Consider the following 20,962-nt stretch of genomic DNA (forward strand, 5'->3'; position numbering starts at 1 on the left):
TTGTTCGAATTATTTTAAATATACATACATACATGTCTCTATATACACGGACACATAGGCTGACATTCATGTACATATGTATGTGTGTATGTACACATGGGTGTACACATCTTGCAGTGCCTTACGAAAATGTATGTGCATACATACATATGTATGTATGTACACACTGTATAAGTTAGGGGCGCTTGTGATGTACATACATATGAGTACGATGATGTACATTGTCATATGCATGTCGATAATATCTGTGGACTATTTTTTGCATTTCCTGCCAAATTGATCCAACCCTTAATGAAAACTCAACTCATTTATTACTGAAACAGGTTTTTGTTTATTTTCAATTCATAATTGTAAAGAAGCTTAACGAAATACAAGTTATAGTTTTGACATATCGACATATGTATGTATGGCACACCTACATATGCATGTATGTATGTTGGGTTATAATATAAAACAGACATCGACTTTGATAATTGATTAATATTATGTTAATGCATTCTACAAACTACAAATGACTTTGGATTATATGAGATGCTAAGTTCACTTGTCGCCGCTGCCATCCTGCTCGATCTGCTCCTTGGCGTTCTCCTTCACATTGAGATGGGCAGGTCCGACCTGCTGGATCTGAACGGTGCGTTCGCTGCCCTTATCCTCAATTGCCGCCGGCTTCGGCACGCTGACTGTGAGCACTCCGTCCGAGGACAGGGTGGAAGCGACCTTGTCGGCCTCGTAGCCCTGGGGCAGGGCATAACGGCGCACGAAGTGGCGTGTGATATAGCCGTGGTCATCCTCGCGCTCCTCGTGCTTGCCCTCGACAATGATGGAGTTGTCCACAACCTTGACGTTCAACTCGCTGGGCTTGAACTGGGCCACGTCCATGCACACCTGAAAACCATCCTTGCCCACCTTGGACACCGGTCCGGCAACACTGCCCACCTGCTTCTCCAGCTGACGCAGCTGCTGTTCCAGGGGCACGGCAGCCAGTGCCAGAAGAGGATTGCGCTGCTGGCGCTGCCAGTAGTAGGGCGTGTCATAGAAGGGCGCCATCGACAGGCGGTTCAGGTCATCAGCCAGGCTCAGGAGAAGTGGAAGATTTGCCATCTTGATAACTCTTCTTTAAGCTTACTCGACTTCCTTATATGCTCAATACTTGGTACGCAGTTGTTCCTTGTAGCGAACTTTTACTTTCAAACAAATTTGCTTTCTGGTTAGCTTTAGATCTTTGACTTTGACTTTGACTCCTTTTCAAGGAATACTTCGTTTGGAGACTTTGTGTAGATATTTCTTGTTGCTTCGGTTTTTCGAATCAAACTGACGCCGACTACGCAGCACGCCGGCTATTTATAGCTGCTCGGGTGGTGGCTTTTGCTTGCGGGCGCGCTTGTGCGAATGAGGGAGACGGCGCGTCGCGGAAAGCCTACGAAACTTCTGGCTCTGGCTAGTGTTGAATAATTTCGGAAATGTTCTGGAAATCGCTCGAATACATGCATACATATGCCCACACATATTTACATACATATTTATGTATTTAAACGCATCGCAGCATTATCTTGCGATGAAAGTGAGAGTGTTTCGCTGAGATAACAGCAGCTAGGGACTCTGTGTGAGTGGGCGTGATAAGAACAACAAGAACAATCACGTACAGCAAAAATAATGAAAACGAAAGAAAGTTCCGTCAATTTCTAGATGCATGTTCATTCATTTTGTGCTGCACACTTAAATTATTTATGTTAATCTAAATATGCCAACAAATATAACATTGACTAAGTCAGGAATGTAGATACTTACATATGTATGTATGTAAGAATGTATACAATTATCTATGCATGTATGTATGTACATATATCAATAAACATATGTATATATATATATATATATGTAAACTTGTACATTCATGCTTCTATGGGTATCCACAGATTGCGAATATTATGTTTGTATGTATGTATTTATGTAAAAAATACAAGTGCCAATAATTGTTAACTTGCGAAGGGATGTAACTCTGTGCACATATGTAAATATGTGCATGCATACGTACATATGTACATGCATATGTACTTATTTACATGCATACGTACATATGTACATGCATACGTATGTATGTGCATAGATACCATGCACACATACGAACATCCCAGGCATTGCGACTATGCATACATATACATTTGTACACACATACATATGTAAGTAAACGAAAGTAAATGCTTTTTCATAGTGTATGTATGTATATATGCACATATATCTATACACACACCGTACATGTCATGTTATAGCCAAAATTGCTGGCTGATTTTTGGCAATGCAAATAAAATATAAAATAACAAAATATAGTATATAACACAAAGTGTACGTACATTTGTACATATTATTGCAGGGGCATATGTATGTGCATACATAAGTACATACAGTGTGAGCATACAGCTACATCCCACTCTGTTTCTGCATTTCCATGATAACGATTACTTTCTACACTTATACATGTACTTGTACATATACTTGAACATGTATACATGCGTAAGTGTATACATATCAATGGACACCTTCAACTTTGTTTCCAGCCGCCGTTTGTGTTTGACGTTTGCTCCATTGCAAAAGTCTCCAAACGAGTGTCTGCCTCTTGTCTGGGAATTGATTGGATATGTAACAAACTTCATACGCACACATGTGTACACGTACATGTTTTATGCATGTACATACATGCGACTGCCGCACATCAGCTCTTGTTGCTCCAGACAAATGCAATTCATAATATACACATGTATGTATGTATGTGTGTGCATACAACAACGACAAGGGGCACTGCGCATGCTTTGCGTCTGCCCCACTGCAGGCTGTTGCCCCCTTTTCGAAACGGTCTTATTATCAACGAATTTTCTGTTGCCGGTTGGCCTTCCAGACCACAGACACATTTGCACATACATATGTATCTGTATGTGTGTGTGTGTGCGTGTGCGTGTGCCGCGGAGAGGCGCAGCAAACCAGCTGTTGTTGTAGTTGCTACAATCGCGCCGGTTCGGTAACCGGCCGCCGGCACGAACAATTTTTTGCGGCCTCTCAGCTGTTTAGCTGTTTGCCGGCTGAGCGCAGGGAATTCAGCTGCAACATGGCCACTTTACATGCTCTTATCTTCATTTATATTTATGTATATGTATGTGAGTCTGAGTGTGTGTGTGTTTGTGTTTGCGACAATCTGCGCATATAAACAATATGCATATGTATGTACATATATTGTCTGGAGAATACATGCCCAGGGCCGAGGCGTAGGTCGAGAGGCTGGAGCCGGTTTTCAAGTTGCCGGTTTGTGTGTGTCTCCATCGTCGTCGGCCTGGAATACTTTCTTTGTTCTCGCAACCGGAAAATTGCCAACCTCGCATTGCGAAAAAGCAGACACGCACACATACATATGTATATATAAAGACATATATACATACATACATACATACATATGCACGCTTGTAGATAAGCCGTATTTTTGGATCTTATTTCGAGGGGTGTCGCCGCCAGGTTTTGTTCTATTGATTTTTTGCCAAAACTGTGCAAATAAACAAAGATTGCACATGGGAAACGTTGGCCCAGCCTCACTTTGCATAAGCCGACGCAGCCACCGACAGCGCCGTCGAGTCCGAGCCGGCACTCGTGGCTGCTGCTGCAGCGCATTTCCAGGCCAGACATTCGCTTTCCATTCAGCGCTGCACAGTCGTTTAAAAGGTTGAACATTCAGCCATAAGAGCTCAAACGCCATCCAGTTAGAAGCCGGAACGGATCGCACACGGAACGCTAGCAGCGAGATTCAGTGCCAGTGTCAGTGCCAGTGCCAGTGTTAGTGTCGCCAGATCCCAGCCAGAAATAGACAATTAGCAGCCTAGCGAAGTCAGGTCAAGTCAAGCCCCATCCCTAGTGAAATCAGAGAATGTCGCTAATCCCGTTTATACTCGATCTGGCCGAGGAGCTGCACGACTTTAACTTCAATCGCAGCGCCAGCCTCGGCCTCGGCCTGGGCATGGGCATGGGCATGGACATTGACGATGTTGGGTTCGGTATGTATCCGCTGGAACAGCTGGCCGCTGCATCGGCTGCCACACAGCCGCCCCAGCACTCGCACCCGCAGCTGTCGCCCTCAAACAGTGCACGTCGTGGCACACGTCTTGCCCACGCCCACGCCCACGCCCATGCTCAGTCGCCAGCAGCGTCGGTGCTGTGGGTGCCCATCAAGGGTGGGCAGGGCCAGCAGCAGCGTCATCATCCCTACAGCCGTGTGGCCGGCGCCAAGACCGTCTGCTGCAATAAGTCGCTGCTGGAGCTGGAGAAGGAGCTGGGCGACAAGGTCAACTCGTCCACTTCGGGCGCTGGCTCGCTCTCCGGCGGCAGCTCGGTGAATGCCAGCAAATCGGCATCCGCCTACTCGGTGGTCAATCGGAACGGTTTCCAGGTGAGCATGAACGTCAAGCAGTTCGCACCTGACGAGCTAACCGTAAAGACCATCGACAACTGCATCGTGGTCGAGGGGCAGCACGACGAGAAGGAGGACGGCCACGGCGTCATCTCGCGTCACTTTATACGCAAATATATGCTGCCGAAGGGCTTCGATCCGGCCGATGTCCATTCCACGCTTTCTTCGGATGGCATACTCACCGTTAAGGCGCCACCACCGCCGCCGCCGCCCGCCGCCAAAGCGGGCGAGGAGCGACCCATTGAGCGCATCATCGACATACAGCAGTCGGTTCCAGTACCGTTAGCCGTGCTGGCGCAGTCAAAGGATGCGCAGCAGATACCAGCTGCAAAAAGTGCAGCCAGCGACGAGGAGCAGCCAACCCCAAAAACAGCTGCAGTCGCTTCCATCACCGAGCAGAAGAGCGCCGAGGAGCGTAACGGCAGCGGCAGCGGCAGTGGCAGCGGCAATGGAGAGCCAGACGCTGACGTCGACGGCGACGCCAACGCCAACGTCAACGCAACTAAAATTGCTGAGGAAACTGCAAATGCAAAAACAAAAGAGAAAGAGAAAGAGACTGAGCCCGTTGTGCAAACTTCCAATTCCAATTCCAATTCCAATTCAATTTCCACTTCTAATTCCAATGGCGAGCAGCAGCAGCCGATTTCGGAGTCAAAGTTAATGGAAGTGGACACGGCTGAAGATGCCATTGTTGCCACCGCAACCATTGGCGAGAAGGAGGACTCCACTGAAGCCGCCGTCAGCAGCAGCGGCACAGCCTCGACCGAGGCCGATGAGGCGAAAACCGAAGATGCCAATGCAAACGGTAATTCGTCCAGCTCGAACTCGAATTCGAATGCCGAAAAAGCTGCGGCCGAACCAGAAGCAGAAGTGGAAATGCCAGCCGCCAAGAAAGCCAAAACAGAAACCGAGGAGCCGCCCGTGGAGCAGGAGAAAGTCGAAAAGTCCGCCGCCAAGGGCGCGGAGGAGATCGCTGCCGTAGACGCCGCAATTCTACTGGCCAAGAAGCAGGCCAGCGAGAACGGCGCAGCATCCGCCGGCAAGGCTGAGGAGCCGCCCCTAGCAGCGGCCAAGTGAATGTAGAGACTGACAATTGATACACAAGGCAGAGAACTAAACAAAAACTAATAATAATAATAATAATAATAATGATAACAGAACAAAATATCTAATTGGAATGCGTTTTATTCTATAAATGTTTTTTGTTTGTGTGTTTTCAATAATTCACAATAAATAATACATGATAGGGCCTGCAGGTAAACGAGATGACAACTATGATATATGAAATTATGATTTCCTAAACAAGTGTGAAACAATTACGACTACAAGTATTCAGTAAAAATAAGCGTATTATGTACTTAAAATTTGAAGTAAATAAAGATTCAAAGAGTGCGTTTGCGTTGCCTTTGCTTTTCTTCGCTGTTATTTTCCTAGCCTATGATTCTCTCTTTCACACAGCAACAGCAACAGTACTCTTACCAGTTGTTTCGCTCTTTCAGTTACACATACTATGACAACTGTGCGATGTTTTTCTTCTGCTCTCTAGACTTTGCGCGATGTTTCCAGAAGAGCACAGTTGCCGGCTATAAAAGCAGGCGACAACCACTGTGCCGTTACAGTTTAACAACAGTATTCGTCGAGAGCAGAACTTCGCTGTGCGAAAAAAGATTATTAAACCGGCAGAAAACTTTTTTCTGAAGCAACATAACCTGAAAATATAAAAAGAACTTAAAACAAAATGTCGATATCTCATCTGATTTCGCTGGTTGATGCTCTGAACGAGCCTCGTCAACCCGTCTACGACTTTGGATTGGGCATGCATCCGCGCCAGCTACAAGCTCGGGCCATGCCCCAGTCACTATTGTCTCCATGGCAGTGCCCACATCCAGCCTGTCCCACATCGCCAGCCGGCAAGATTATGGCCAGCCGGCGCAATCGCGATTTGGCGAAGATGACAAATGGAGAGGGCGATGGATGGCGCTGGCCCGTCTCGCAGGTGGGCAAAGATGGCTTCCAGGTGTGCATGGACGTCACCCAGTTCACGCCCAGCGAGCTGAACGTCAAGGTGGTGGACAATTCCATTGTGGTCGAGGGTAAGCACGAGGAGCGCGAGGACGACCATGGCTACATCTCGCGCCATTTTGTTCGTCGGTATGCCCTGCCCCAGGGCTATGAGGCCGATAAGGTGGTCTCCTCTCTGTCCTCGGACGGCGTGCTCACTGTGAGCGTGCCGAAGCCGCAGCCCATTGAGGATAAGTCCAAGGAGCGTGTGATTCAGATCCAGCAAGTGGGACCTGCACATCTGAATATCAAGGAGAATGCCGCAGAGAACAAGCAGGAGGAGTCGAAAGCCAAAAACGCAGCCAATGGCGGCAAAAACACCAAATAGAAGCTGTGCATCATTCTCTCATTATCATTCCTAATCATATCACATTCTATTTATTAAAAACGATATGTACAAACAAAAAGACTAATAAGTTATAATAAAAAAAAGAGATATTAATGTTAGTTAAACAACTGTAAAAACTGAATTTGAACTTTTTCATTCTATGTCCGCCATTTTTATTCTGGAACTTCTGCAGTTCACTTTGTTCAATTTAGTTCCCTTTTAATAGTTCCAGCTCATAAATCCCGTTACCTGTTAAGTAGACGTGATTCTCTTTGGAATAGTTTTTTATATATTTGTTTTGCATATATTTATTTAAATATTTGAATGCATAATAAAAAATGTAGTTGTCCTGTTGCTGTAATGCCGGGCAACTTGTCGCGATCATAAGTATGCACTGTATATATTATGCTAATTCTATAACTAAATCGGCTTCAATTTTTCGCAAGCTGAGGATTTACATAGAGAGCTGCTGTAGCTGCACGGAGAAGCTTCCAGGCAGGAGCTTTTGCACTTTTAATCATCAAAATGCCATTTAAATAGTCGTTTTGTGGTTGTTGTTTTTGTTGTTGTTATTCATTTAAAATTACATATTTTAGATTTGTTATTTTTTGTGTTGTTTGCATTGATTTTTGCTTCGGTTGTGTTTGCAGCTGTTAATGTTAATGTTATTATCATTTATGTTATGTTATGTAAGGTTAAGTTTTTATGTGTATATTCAATGACGCTTAATCACAGATCAATTTTTAAAATTTTCATTTGACTTAGAAGTTAAGAAACAAAATACAAAATGTCACAAGTTCACGTCTGCTGCTTCTTGCATTTAATTATAATATATATATATATATATATGAGCTACACATAAAAGGATTTGGCTTAGGCAGCGGATGTGGAAGGTTGGGCAAGGGGAGGGGGTTACGTTCGGCAGGAGTTGGGAAAATGGGAAATTTATGCAGCTTTAGTCGGTTTATATATATATATATAAGATGTAGTTTTGCTCATTTGTTCAGTGCCTGTCTATATAAATCTATATTTAGATATAGATACTGTTGTTTTTTTTCTTTCTTTTCGAATGAAACTATATTTGTTTTGTTCTAAACGTACATTATTTTCTTGTGTTTTGTTATGTTTGCAGTCTCAAAATTGTTTATGGGCTTTGTTAAACATGTTTACGAGATACGATGTTAAATTAGGAGCGGCAACGGGCCAAGGATAGGAAGGATTATGGTATTGAAAAAAAAAGTAAATGGTATTTGTGGCTCTGTCTGTCTGTCTGTCTGTCTGGGTCCAGCGCCAAATACTTTCAACATGTATAGAGAGACACAGTGGAGGGTATTGAGGATCCGTGAGCGGGGCACAATCACTTTTTGATGAGACTTTCGCAGCTGCTGCTGAGATTTGGCAACGACTTGAAAAACAAACGCGAGCGATCCATTTGCGCATCGGCCGACGCACGATTGGAGGCTTTGCTGGCGCTGCCAATGCCAGCACCATTATTCGTTTCGTCCACGCCTTTGTCAAAGGATCGACGCAACACCAGCTGCTGCTGGTGCTGCTGGTGATGCTGGTGGTGACTGGCGTATGCAGCTGGTGGGGAGAGCGGCGACGTGGGCAGCTCGATGTCCAGCACGGTGTCGCCGCCATCGGCATTTGTGCCTAGCATGGCCTCCTGCTCCATGTCCAGCTTGGTGTCCGAGTAGCGGCGCACGTCCCCCTCCCTGCCCAGTTGACAGTCGGAGGCGACCGCACAGCAGCTGAGTCCCGTTTGTTCCTCTGTGCCCAGTATGCTGGAGTGGCGATAGTCGATCTTTGGTGGCGTGCTGTAGTCATAGGCAAGTGGTGTTGCCACGCCCACGCACAGGGGCGAGTCGTTGAGTATATCACGGTTCTCCAGAAAAATGGACGAATTGGAGTAGCGCTTCGACTGATGCGGCTTGTAAGCAAAGCCGCCCAGTCCATTGGCCACGGCATGCGAGACGCCGGAACTGATCGAGGGCGCCTTGTGCTCACCGCTGCCTGCAATTCGAATGGGGATTTTAGCATATATATGAAGCAGTAGAAAATGCATTACCAATACTGACCACTAAAACTGCTTAGCTGCATCGCGTGCTCACGGCCGGTGTCTGTGGAAATGCCGCTGGCACTGAGATCTTGCCGCGAGCCGGCGCACAGATCTGTGGCCGAGCCGCGACTGGAGCTCTCCGAGTGCTCCAGCACATTGTGTATGGAGTCATGGAACGGTGTCATGCTGCCCGAGCCCTGCGGGCAGGGCCGAAACGATGAGATCTGCGAGACGACATCGTCCAGTGCCCAGTCGCGGTCGTAGTTGTGCTGCGACTGGGAGCACTCAATGTTGGCCGCCACAGCCACCTGACCCAGCTGCTGGCCCGTCTGCTGCCGCTGTGCATGCGAATCCTCGGTCTGGGTGCCCGCGCAGCTGCTGCTGTGCGGCACTACGTCCAGCTGCAGCATGTGCTGCGGCGAGGCGTTCAGCAGGCGCTGCTGCAGCTGCAGCTGCATTTGCTGTTGATGCTGATGCAGACCCGCCGACGACGCATGCTCCAAGGCGCCGCAGCTCGAGTCGTGAACGGCATGATTTGCGCCGCCAGAGGCATTGATCTCCACGGTGCCATTGACCGCACCATGGCCCAGCGAGCTGTGCCTCTCGCTGAAGTGATGGTGGGCAGCCACTGGCGATGGCGGCGCCAACGGATGTATCTTCTCCGGCGCGTTCTGTATGAGCAGGATTCTGCAAGTTAAAATTGACAGCATTAAGAAAGTGAAAAAGTGAGAAAATTGTTAAACGCGACGTATATTAAATGTGTTTTAGCAAATGTGCTCAAGGAGCTATACGAGATTTTCTACCGATTTTGATAGGATTTCAGATTTAATAGGTATAACTAAAGAATCAAAAGTTTTTCCTTTTGTCACAATCCTCTTCAAATATATAGCAAAAGGAATTCTTAAAAAATTCATAGCCCTTTGAGTTGTTGTGACAGGGGAAACAGAGTATTATGCAGTCGGTACGAGTATTTTTACAATTGTGCATTAACTTTTGTGGCTGTTTTTTGTAACAGATGTTCTAAATTACTTTGTTATTCGATTTTTTTTGTTCATTTCTCGAGTTGTTTTGGTATTTAAGAGCAATTTTTAAATATTTGCCAATCAGTTTGCATTTGAAGCTGAACTGAAAGCTTTGTGATTTGTATTCAAATGAAGTTATATTTGGCTCTGGTTTGTCTGGCGCTGGTGGGTTTTGTGGCCCACACCGAGGCGAGAAGAGAGACTCTTCCACAATGTCCTGGACAACCCAGTAAGTGACTATTTAATTTGTGTTCAAGCCAAAATTTTAGCAGAATGCTAACTATTTCTGTTAGTTGCCCACAGCTGCAATATACGTAGAGATCTTGGTCATGATCGCTATGATTGGTGCAAGGATTTCGCGATGCCTGAGATGTGGTATTACAACATATTGCATCGATCCTGCAATAAGATGATATTTCTTGGCTGCGGTGGCAATTTCAATCGTTTTTGCACGGAAGAGGAGTGCGAGCGAACGTGTCTGACCTCAGACGAAGACAAAGAATAACAAATGTTATTAATTATATATACACTATATATAATACAATATTATGTATTGTGGGTGGAATACAATAATTCAAATTAAGTGTATTCTATTGCGCCCTAATAAAGACTATATACAAAGCTTAGCTGGGCATCATAGTACCTCAGATTAATGGGTTTTTAACAAACGAACAACTGGAGAACTAATCTTAATTGAAACAAAAATAATAGCTTCAAGCTGCCGCTGTTTATCAGCCTTTGCCTAACGCAATTCAATAAATAAATTGTCCATTTGCTTTGGTGTGGCATGTTTTTTATCCTTTGAGCATCGGCTACGGATGGACTACTCGCCTGTTGAGTGCCTTCCAGCGATGGCACAGATGCAGATAGGCCTTGCACTGGATGTACATGAAGACAACGCCGCCCGTCAGGCCAACGGTGACAACGGCCAGCTTTGTCCAGAAGGGCCAATCTGTGTGGGCGAATAAATGCAGTTGAGTTAAGCTATATATATATATGAAGAGTTCATGGGGTATACAAACCAATCACTCCACGTTTTACATCATCTGCGGCGCGCTCGATGAGCACACACAGCGACCAGATGACACACAGGGCGGCCGCACAGTGGAAGAGCACCGTGCAGCATAGCCGGCGCCTCTCAATGCTGGAGATGTCAAGGCTGCGCCACTGTCAGCCGCAATGCAATCGATGTCCGGCATAGAGGAAGCCAAACAATGCGAACAACAAAATAATATATGTGCAACAAAAAAAAAAAAAGAGAAAATACAAAGCGAAATAAATTAGTTTCGAGCATTAGATAGGGAAAATGTCAGCTGATGCGACTTACCTCATTGAAGGGCTTTATTTTGGTGTGCATGATGAAGGGGAACTTGCACAGCTCGCAGGAGTTGGTCGCCGATGCGGTCAGCCACTGTTGCAGGCACGCCTGGTGCACATACTTCAGACTGCCGGAGCAGTAGCAGGGCGTCAGCAGCGGATTCTGTGGATCACTCTCGCAGTGGCAGATGCGGCAAATGTCGCCGCTGTTCTGTGATGCCTGGCTGCTGCCAGAGCCGAATCTGCGAATAAATTTGGACTCGATTAAAAAAGTCGCAACTCTGACCTTTAAAAGGCGCGCGTGTGTGCGTGTGTGGGGCGTGACCTTCAACTGGGAACCCAAACAGAATTACTTGAGTCGAAACGGCAGCGATTTGTTGCCAACTTGATTGGCAGCCAAAACGAAAAAAATAAAGTAAACCCGGACAGGCGGGCAGCAGCTCGTGGATCCGGAAAACTCATGCACTGCCTTTGTTCGATGTTTTTAACAAAGCATTTGTTAAGGGTCACGGTTGGAGCGAGCCTGCGCTTTGTTCTTTCATTATGTCCAAATATCAATGTTAATGTGTAAACAATTTTATAGCCCTATACGATTACATCTACTATTAAGATATATATACACATTTAACCCATTGCTGCCCTATGTTTTACGGTTGTTGCGGCTATTGCTGTTAGTTTATTTAAACTTTTTGTAAACTATCCCATTAAACGGCCTTTAATTGTAAATTTAGCCTGTCTCTTGATGCATCTATCTTTGACGGTGCGTCCATCTCAGAGGCTTTAGGTGCTGTAGCCTCCTTATAAGATAAAGTTTACTTCACTTCTTTTATAATGGCCTTTCTCTGCGATTCTCATGAGCTCAAGTAAGGTTTACAGCTTTTGTGGCTTGTAACTGTTGTGTATATTTATTGAACTTAAAGTTTCTAGTTTAATACACTTTACTTAAACTTACTACTCTACGAACTTATCTTTTAGTCATTCGCTTGAGCCCATTTACCGTACATTATTGCATTTGATGATAGTTTAAAAATATATACATATATATTTAGCTACACCATGCAACATTAATGAACTTTTTTTTGGTGTACAATAGTTTTAATTGCGCCTCTGAACATTTTAATAAATTCTTTGACAATTTGCAATTAGACCTTTATTCAACAAACTGTTTGGTTCGTTAGTTAGAACGACAATTGTAGACAATTAAGTCATGATAGGACTTAAAAACAGATGGGTCAATAATTAAAAGGAGACACTCTACAAAATCAAATGAAAAACTGGACGATTTTGTAGTTCAAATAGTTTTTAATGAGTGAAACTCTTTTAGCTCGATAAGTTTAAGTACATTTAATATTATAGTAAATGTAATTTACTTTTAGAAGAAACTTTTAATCTAATGGGAATTCGCGTTAAGAATAATATGAATATAAATGATAAGTGCACCCGATACTCATTGTACTCATTATATTCATGAATATTCGTATATTAGTTGAAATGTGCTACAGTTGTGTGTGTTAATCAGAATCAGAGTCAATTGCGAGATCTTTGCTTGAGCCACGTTTATTTTTCTGGTAGGTTCAATAATACTTATAGAAACTTACTTAATTACGGCGTTTAAGTATGTATCTAATATTTGCATAGGTCATTTTGTGTACTATTTACATATTGTGCCTTATATTTGAGCTGGACTTCGCCTTTGTTGATAAACATTTCCGAAAACAATTTGCACAACACCTTGGAGCCAACGTGTCGTTAAATAAACAGAAACACTTTATTTAGTTAGCACATTGCATTTTCTATATGTGATCGGGAATATACATACACATAAACGTATATATTTGTTTATTTAAATATAATATTGATGCTTGAAGTTCAGATTTCAAAATAATAATAATATTCATAATAAATTCTTTCTCATTTGATTTTCCGTGGAACGAGTTTTTGCAAGAGAATTCGAAGTAATTAAACAATTTCTATGAACCAAATAAAGAATATTTCTTATTATTACATTTTTTTGCCTCTAGGGAAAATCTCTTGTTCAAGAAATAGTTTTTCTTTTGTTTTACAGAGTATCACAGAGTTCACACACGTGAACCTAGGCATTCGCATTTATTGGGAATTCTTGTGTAAATTATTTATAGTTTCTTGTTTTTGGAAAAAGATGAACACGCTATTTCCGAATCATTATTAATCTCGCTGCGTGTTTGTTTTTATTGTTTCGGGTCGATAAGAAATTCAAATGTTTCTGATTATTTCGTATTCGTATAAAAAACATCAGAGTTCGTTTAATACGAATATAAAAGAGAAAAGTAATTTGCATGGGCTTCAACATTAATAGGCATTTCTTATAACTTTTTATTACATGTCAAAGCTGATGCATTGTGCATGATAATGCCTTCAATCATTCATTAGTTCCAGTTGCGTTTTTTACAATTACATTTCAATTAGCTGGTCAAGTTCATGGCGGGCGCAATTAGTCGAGCGGGCCGGGCTATTATTAGAGCCCGTTTACGCCCACGCCGGGCCAGGGCCAATGGGGCGTCATTGGCGTCTAACTAACAACATTTGTTGGCCAATAGACTCTGGCCAATTGGCCAAAATAGGGTTAAAAATTGGTTTCAGTTGAGGCACTTTTACTTTCTGCCATCACCCTTTTTACCAGCCTGCTGTCTGTTTTGGAGTTCAGACAGCAAGTGCGTGATTGCGCCGAAGGACATCGCAGGACACACAGCCACAAAGCCAGTCAAGCGTTTGTGTTTGTGTTTTTATTGCTGCTGCTCCTGCTGCCGGTTGTCATCACATTTGTTGTGGGCCTGGGCCTGGGCCCGGACTTGGGCTGGGTCTGAGGCCATGGCCACGTCGTAGTAGTTGAGCTGTGTCCATTGCTTCGGTGCTCGGCAATTGACTGTCCTTGGATCAATAAAACGCATTTGGAAAGTGTGAAACAGGCAAACACAGTAGCCAGACCGTCCATAAAGTACATATATATACATACATATGTATTTGTTGCTTAATATCTCTCTTCTTTGTGTGTATTTAGTATATGGTGTACACTCAATTTAGTTGTTTGTTTATCCTTTAGACAGTCGGTGCCATCGTTAGGCGACATATCCATTCATGATGTCTGCCAATTTTATGACTTCATTAGTTAATAGGCTCAGGAGCCGATAAATGACAACAGAAACCAGACGCCAGTCTGGCGGCATTCCCAGTCTTCATTTGCATTCGCATCTACCAGCAATTTGATGAGTTTGTCAGATGATTTTCTTGTTGTTAAACAGATTAATTGGTAAAAATAAATCGAGTTGCAGCATCGCGTCTGTCTCGGATCATGTCACATAAATTAATGTCTATTCCATATGCCCACCCCTTTTTTTCTTGAAACAAAGAAAAACAAATTCTGGCCAAGTTTATGAATTTCATCAGGCAATTTTCGATTTTTAACCCCAACTCGTCGTCTTTAAATAATCAAATTCAGACTGCAAAAAATTCGTTGGGTATTCGAAACAAAGCGCATTCATTGACCTGCCCCGGTTATTTTGGCGCATCCAATACAAATATGGATCTATATTTGGTAGCCATATTCAAGCTTTTAGCATTTCGTGGGTTTTATAAGGAGAAAGCTTTTATATTTTGTGGCCATGCCATTAGAAATTGACGTGTTAATGTAAAGCTCATTTTATCGCTGCGATAAGATACGCTTAATTCCAATGAATAACAATCATACTTTTAGATATGTACATGCACGCGTACCCAGTATACCCAATAGGATACTTATAGGGTGGGCAATATATACATTTATAAAACAAGTAAGAGGTTCTAGTCGGGAGCACCGACTAGGGGATACCCTGAACCCTCTTCTTCCAACATCAAATGCATATATATATTCTATTTTAGAAACTATATGTCAAGTTTGGTGACTCTAGCTCTTATTATTTACCAAAATTGCCCAAAAAACAGGATATCGGTATCGATTTTTATCGATTGCTTGGAAACGGAGTAAGTTATCGATTATCGGAAACACAACCGATCTGCGCGGGAACTAGGACCATCTACATCTGAAATTTCAAGTCTCTAGCTCTTATAGGTTCTGAGATCCTTTGGCTCATACATACGGACGGACGGACAGACAGACGGACATGGCTAGATCGACTAGGCTATTGATGCTGATCAAGAATATATATACTTTATGGGGTCGGAGATGCTTCCTTCTGCCTGTTACATACATTTGGATTTTGCACAAATACAATATACCCTTATACCCATTTTTAATGGGTAAAAAATTGGTGGTTGAAAAGGGGCTTTAATGGGTTCCTGTGTGTATAACACGCAGAACGTCATCGTTTTCGACAATCATAAAGAATATACTATATAAATATACAATATATTAAGGTCAACAAAAACCATGTTTTTATAGAGTTACGAGCTAGACTCTTTTAAATTTAATTAGTTTACGAAATCTTTATCATGCGCAGAACAGAAGTATCCTATATTTTGTATAGCTTCTCTCATTTGATCGAAATTGTTGAATATATATAATACATTGCACAATCCCCAAATGTAATAAAATTAATTTTCAGATTTATAGACCTCTGCAATTTAATAACGTTTCGTTAAGTACAAAACATTTTATTTCTCTCGACTTTTTAAGCACTTTTTGAGCAGTAAAAGTATTTTTTATTTTTAAGCAAACACTGCTTAAATTAAAACTGGGGGAAATCGTAAAAGCTGGAACAAAAAGTTCAAGGATTTGTTTTATAATTTAACTGCTTCTTTTTTTTTTTGTCATACCCAAAATATGTCACAAATGTTGCAGTACATTGAAGGAGCCAAAATGAAGCCCAAGCTATGTATGTATCTTGACTTTAAGCTTTTTTAGCTGCATCTTTGAATCGGAGAACTAACTATATCATATGCTGTCATTGTAACGTAGCTTTAAGTTTGTATTTTTTCGAACAACTATATTATATAGCTTCAGAAAATTAAGTTCAATGTGTACCCGACATAATGTGGCTCAGATCGGAGTGCTTTGTTTCGCATTGCAATAAAAGCTTTTGTTTCTAATTTGCTGAAAAAACAAAGGAACATGATCGTGCATGAACATTGATCGTGCGCAAGCTTTAAAGAAGAGTCGAAAAGTTGCTCACGAGCTTTTATTGCCGTTTTAAAGTTTGTGCCAGAAGCATTGGGAGAAGCAGAAGCTGTAGACAGGTCCGTGTCGGGCACAAAGTATTGTGAGCAAAAGCTTTTGATCGAAAATTCATCTCTGTCCAATTATTACTCAACGGGAGTGCGGCAGAGCAGAGCGCGTCTCAAGCTTTTTTTCGGCCGGCATGCACTAATACATGCACACACTTACTAACACACACACGTGTACAGCAGCTGATGAAACGTGGCTATGTACACATTTAATGTTAATGTTAATTTAAATATGCACATGCTATCGCATTTCCACATTCGAGACAGGTGCAAATTTCAATAAAATAAAAACAACTTTCGGTATCTTTTGTTTTCGGTTTCCAGTTTCCGTTTGTAGTCCGCAAAGTTAGCCAGTTCGAGTTGTTGTTGTTGTTGCAATTGCCCTTGCCTGCTTCCGCTGTCACATCAAGAGGTGCATGCATGTGTGTGTGTATGTACCAGCCATATTTATATGGACATTGCGAGTCGCCGTTATCAGGCAATCAATTCAATCAGTTGCATTAGTGCAAGAGACGCTCTCACAGGCATGCGGTAATTAATAGCGAATTTGCTGCACCCCCTCGCCACCGCTCTGCCGTCACGCAGCAAGGCAATCGAAAGTGCTGGGCGACCATGCTCCCATGGCGATCGACGGTATTTGAGTCACAGCATGCGTAACGTATACGCAACGTATTACGCGCCAAACTGAATGATGATTGCAAATAGTAATTACACGCATTCATTTTGCTGTCAGTCTTAATCTGATGTTGACAGTCGTCATATCTGGTAGATATTAAGTATCGGAACGGTTAGCGAACCCGCTTGCATTTGGTTATCCATAAATTAGCACATTTTGTAAAGAGACTAAAATAAAAAGTTTGAAAACAAATACGTTTCCCTTATATGCACACATATAGATACTTTATACGTGACGGGAAGTTGGGAGTTGCGCGTTTCGCATTGTTTTGGTTTGCTTTTTAATTTGTATACCCTGCTCAAAAAGTGGCACGGAGTATATTGGCTTTGTGTACAGAATAAAATGTTTAGATTGAGACATGATTATTTAAGAGTCAGTCAAACATTTTGACACTTGCCCGAGTTTACCTCAAACCAATTAAAACTGTTATTGCCGTGTGAACAGAGTATTGTGCGGTCGGTTCAATGCGCGTGCTTGGTTCTTACTTGTGTTTCTCATTGTTGTCTTCTAGTGTGCTTTGTTTTGCTTACTGTTTACTTTTGATATTTTGCGCGTTATTTTTGTAATTCATTTAATTTGTTTGCAGCTACTTATCTTTAAAGCCAACTGGTTTGGGCCTTGCAGCTGGCAGAACTCAAGCCCAGCTAACAAATGCTTATCTTGGTTGTATACTCTAGCTAATAGAAATAGTTAAGACCGTTTGTTAATGTTCTAACCCCTTAATTGGCTGAACGGGGAAAAACTGATTAGCCAGCAAAATCAATTAGAAATTATATATTTACTTGGCTGTTAATCAGTTTGCCTATATGAAAAATACTCGAAGGGAAATCGTGGCAACGTGAAAAATATCACGTTCGCACGCTGGCTTGCGGATCAGTTCACGTACGGAGCACACGGACACGCGGCCCGTGTCAACCCAAGGCACAGCTTGGAGGACAAAAGCAGTGCACGCAAAGCAGTGCACTAATACAAAGGCATTTGCCAATGCAAAGGTATGCGTGTCAACTATGTTAATCATAGTTTGTTGCAGTTTGTTTCTCATAGATTTAAACATCAAATCTAGTTTTAAAGTAATTCTAGGCAAATTTTTAGTTGATATCTCAGTGTGAATTGTTAATGCTTATCTGTTAAATTATGCTGCTTTTATCATGACTGTCTTATAATTTTTTTGCAGTTCACCGATTTAAGCAATGCCATTAACTACGTGACTTTACGAAATGCCTCTGCAAAGGCTTTATGGACTTTATTCAGGTATGTCACAACTATAAAAATACATATTTTTGTAAACATAACAAATTAGAAAAATATCTCAAGATATTTACTAACTACTCCGCCTAGAACTAGTTATATTTGCTTGGCAACAATTGGCTCGTTTGGAAAGAATGTTCATCTTCTGACTAATAACTAACGTATTTGGGGCATTTTTTCTATGATGTAAGGGGAAATACCTAGATAAATATATATACATACAGATGTACATTTGTGCTTATCAATTAAGATATGGGGCTCCTTTTTTATAGTTAAAAATAAAACAAATGTTTCGAAGAAACATCGCATAAATTTAATTGAATACAGCTGTTTTTTACTACTCTTTATTAGGCTATTGGGAGTATTCTATTGTGGCTGTAGCCATAGTAAATGCTGTGAGCCTTATCAGTTATCAGTTCATATTTTTTCGTTTTGCAATTGAAGTGCGGGCTGTGTAAATGTTTAAGCGAATTATCCGCCTGGCAAATAAGTAACCAAGACGATTAAATATTTAATGGCAATGACTCTTGGATAGGAGGCGAAAGATTTCCACATTGCCGTACAGATTGTGGGCGACTCTGATAAGCGGACGTCTACGTCTGCTGTAGACACAATGAGCTTCGGGTTCACACTCGCCAGTCGCAATGTGTATCTTGGGCTGTTGACTGGTTTATAAATTAAAATGACGCCATAATTATGGCCAGCGAAATGTGCGCTAGTAGCTAAAACAGATGAATGAATGAATGAGTGCGAATGAATGTGTGTGGGTATGGCTCGGAAGTTGATATTATAAATCAAAGTAATTAGACACTGAGTGTCAGTTGGTTGACACCTGACCGCTTATATATGCACATATATAAATCCAAGAATTTGCATTTCTATTGAAGCGCCCGTTGATAAAAAATAAACGCCCTATAGTATGTATGAGTACATGCAAATAGACTAGTATGATTAATTAAATTATTTATACTACGTATAGCTCGATTCATATTAACAATATGTGTGTGCTCGCTGCAGCCAATTTAATTGCCGTCATTAACATTCACTAAATGCGATTACATTAATGAGCTTTGACTGTTTGCTAGTTAAACCAGATGAGAGATTGAATCAATACATTTGACAGGCGGCTTCTGTTTTGATTCATATGACGCATCATTCCAGAAGAGACGTGGGGGATATTAATTACGAACTTTTCAAATGTTTCACATCTCATTTTATGTCCATTTGTCTCAGAAAAGTAGCTGAATTTAGCTCGAAAATGGCTAAATAAGACAGCGGTTATTTATCCGCTTGTCCGCTCATGAGAGCTTTTACTGTAATTCAAAACGGAACGCAAATAACAAACAGAGGGGGGGGGGGAGGGGCCGCTCAATACATTATATAAAAAAAAAGCAATATTTTATACTGTTCAGCTTAAAATTAACAGCGGCCCTTTTTCATTTCGGCTGCATTATGAATATTGTATTTGGTTTTGACTCGGAATAATTTATGCGACATTTATTGCTGCCGTTGCTTTTGCAGCTTACAGTCGAGGGCCAAACAATGTGCCGTTGTTTCTAACTTGGCAAATAGTGTGTGTTTTTTTTTGTTTCTTAAAGTCGTTTGCAATCGAACTTACCTGACATTTGCGTAGTGCTGGCCAGAGCCACCGGTGCTCCAGTCTACGTGCTCAATATCTGATGAGGTTTTTGCGTTTTCACACGACATTTTTGTGCTGTTTGTTTTTGTTTTTTGTTTCTTTGCTGCTCTATGCCCTGCATTCAAAAGGATGCATTAGTGAATTTTAACAGAAATCTGGTCACTCTTACGTAGCAGTCCTAACGCGTTGTGTTGTTGTTATGTTATTATTATGATTTTTTTTTTGTGACGTTTTATGTTGCTGACCGCCGCCGTGACCCTTTGCAGAGTCCCTGGCGCTGTCTTTCGCGTTTGCGATAGTCGATATGTGCTCTCTTGTTATGATGTTGTTGTTGCTGTTGGTATTCTTTAGCATTTGTTTGTTTTGAAATGGGAAACAGATGCTGGCACTGCTGCTGCTGCTGCTGCTTTATTTATAGCAAATGCCTTGTCTGATTGATGTTTTTTCACACTTTTTGTTCGTTGACTTCGCACAGCTTGCTTTGGCTGGGACTTTGATTTCTTGCTAAATAAAAATTAAACATCTATTGCACTTCGCGTAGGTTTTTAAGGCAATGAACTTTTACAATATCTGCTAGTTTGTATTCTAGACGCAAATGTGTGTGTGTGTGCGTGTGTGTGTGGCGTGTCTATTATTATATATTTTGCTTATGCACAATGCAATTATTAAATTGGATGTTTAAGTACGTTTTTGTGGCGCATTAACACGGACCGTAATTTGCAATGCTTGCTATGTGCGAGCTTGCACATATTTATATATATTTTATCAGAAGCAATTTGCTGAAGTTAAATAAAACAAAGACATTTTGATTTAACCTGCGACAGAAACGCACTTGCAGAAACAAGGGCTGCGACAACACTGAAGTGTGGCTGCATCTTTGAATCGCGCAAATACCTGCTAACAATCGATTACGAATTCGAAATGACTTTTATCACTTAAAATTTGGTCACCCCAAAATCGATATTTCAA

At 42.0% G+C, this 20,962-nt stretch overlaps 5 protein-coding genes across 5 annotated transcripts; 3 read left to right on the forward strand and 2 right to left on the reverse strand.

Moving 5' to 3' along the window:
* Window positions 1-334: 334 nt before the first annotated feature.
* On the reverse strand, window positions 335-1,297 carry LOC115770110 (heat shock protein 23). The gene has a single exon (XM_030715227.1). The coding sequence runs from the start codon at window positions 1,099-1,101 to the stop codon at window positions 541-543; it is 561 nt and encodes a 186-aa protein (XP_030571087.1). The 5' UTR covers window positions 1,102-1,297; the 3' UTR covers window positions 335-540.
* A 2,453-nt stretch (window positions 1,298-3,750) lies between these two features.
* LOC115770432 (heat shock protein 67B1) lies at window positions 3,751-5,824 on the forward strand. The gene has a single exon (XM_030715702.1). It carries the CDS (start codon window positions 3,908-3,910, stop codon window positions 5,522-5,524), a length of 1,617 nt encoding a protein of 538 aa, XP_030571562.1. The 5' UTR covers window positions 3,751-3,907; the 3' UTR covers window positions 5,525-5,824.
* Window positions 5,825-6,070: 246 nt separating this feature from the next.
* LOC115770445 (heat shock protein 26-like) lies at window positions 6,071-6,926 on the forward strand. The gene has a single exon (XM_030715721.1). It carries the CDS (start codon window positions 6,186-6,188, stop codon window positions 6,834-6,836), a length of 651 nt encoding a protein of 216 aa, XP_030571581.1. The 5' UTR covers window positions 6,071-6,185; the 3' UTR covers window positions 6,837-6,926.
* Window positions 6,927-7,011: 85 nt separating this feature from the next.
* Window positions 7,012-20,878, reverse strand: LOC115770442. The gene is made up of 7 exons (XM_030715716.1): window positions 20,163-20,878; window positions 19,973-20,108; window positions 11,245-11,476; window positions 10,940-11,084; window positions 10,749-10,869; window positions 8,915-9,582; window positions 7,012-8,849 (listed from the first exon to the last, which is right to left on the reverse strand). The coding sequence occupies exons 2-7, from the start codon at window positions 20,059-20,061 to the stop codon at window positions 8,194-8,196; spliced, it is 1,911 nt and encodes a 636-aa protein (XP_030571576.1). The 5' UTR covers window positions 20,062-20,108; window positions 20,163-20,878; the 3' UTR covers window positions 7,012-8,193.
* LOC115770446 (kunitz-type serine protease inhibitor 28-like) lies at window positions 10,001-10,543 on the forward strand. Its single transcript, XM_030715722.1, has 2 exons — window positions 10,001-10,146; window positions 10,211-10,543. The coding sequence occupies exons 1-2, from the start codon at window positions 10,047-10,049 to the stop codon at window positions 10,420-10,422; spliced, it is 312 nt and encodes a 103-aa protein (XP_030571582.1). The 5' UTR covers window positions 10,001-10,046; the 3' UTR covers window positions 10,423-10,543.
* Window positions 20,879-20,962: the final 84 nt, after the last annotated feature.

Source organism: Drosophila novamexicana, unplaced genomic scaffold (assembly GCF_003285875.2).
Source record: "Drosophila novamexicana strain 15010-1031.04,08,12 unplaced genomic scaffold, DnovRS2.1 tig00004555-arrow-pilon, whole genome shotgun sequence".
Classification (NCBI taxonomy): domain Eukaryota; kingdom Metazoa; phylum Arthropoda; class Insecta; order Diptera; family Drosophilidae; genus Drosophila; species Drosophila novamexicana.

Excerpts from the sequence above, each read along its gene's own strand:
- LOC115770445 (XM_030715721.1), top strand. The coding sequence starts at position 6,186 with ATGTCGATATCTCATCTGATTTCGCTGGTTGATGCTCTGAACGAGCCT.
- LOC115770432 (XM_030715702.1), top strand. The coding sequence starts at position 3,908 with ATGTCGCTAATCCCGTTTATACTCGATCTGGCCGAGGAGCTGCACGAC.
- LOC115770110 (XM_030715227.1), bottom strand. The coding sequence starts at position 1,101 with ATGGCAAATCTTCCACTTCTCCTGAGCCTGGCTGATGACCTGAACCGC.
- LOC115770442 (XM_030715716.1), bottom strand. The coding sequence starts at position 20,061 with ATGTCGTGTGAAAACGCAAAAACCTCATCAGATATTGAGCACGTAGAC. Across the intron at positions 9,583-10,748 it reads CGCTGGAAGGCACTCAACAG|AATCCTGCTCATACAGAACG; the intron begins GCGAGTAGTCCA and ends TTTAACTTGCAG. Across the intron at positions 8,850-8,914 it reads GCAGCTAAGCAGTTTTAGTG|GCAGCGGTGAGCACAAGGCG; the intron begins GTCAGTATTGGT and ends TTCGAATTGCAG.
- LOC115770446 (XM_030715722.1), top strand. The coding sequence starts at position 10,047 with ATGAAGTTATATTTGGCTCTGGTTTGTCTGGCGCTGGTGGGTTTTGTG. Across the intron at positions 10,147-10,210 it reads ACAATGTCCTGGACAACCCA|TTGCCCACAGCTGCAATATA; the intron begins GTAAGTGACTAT and ends TATTTCTGTTAG.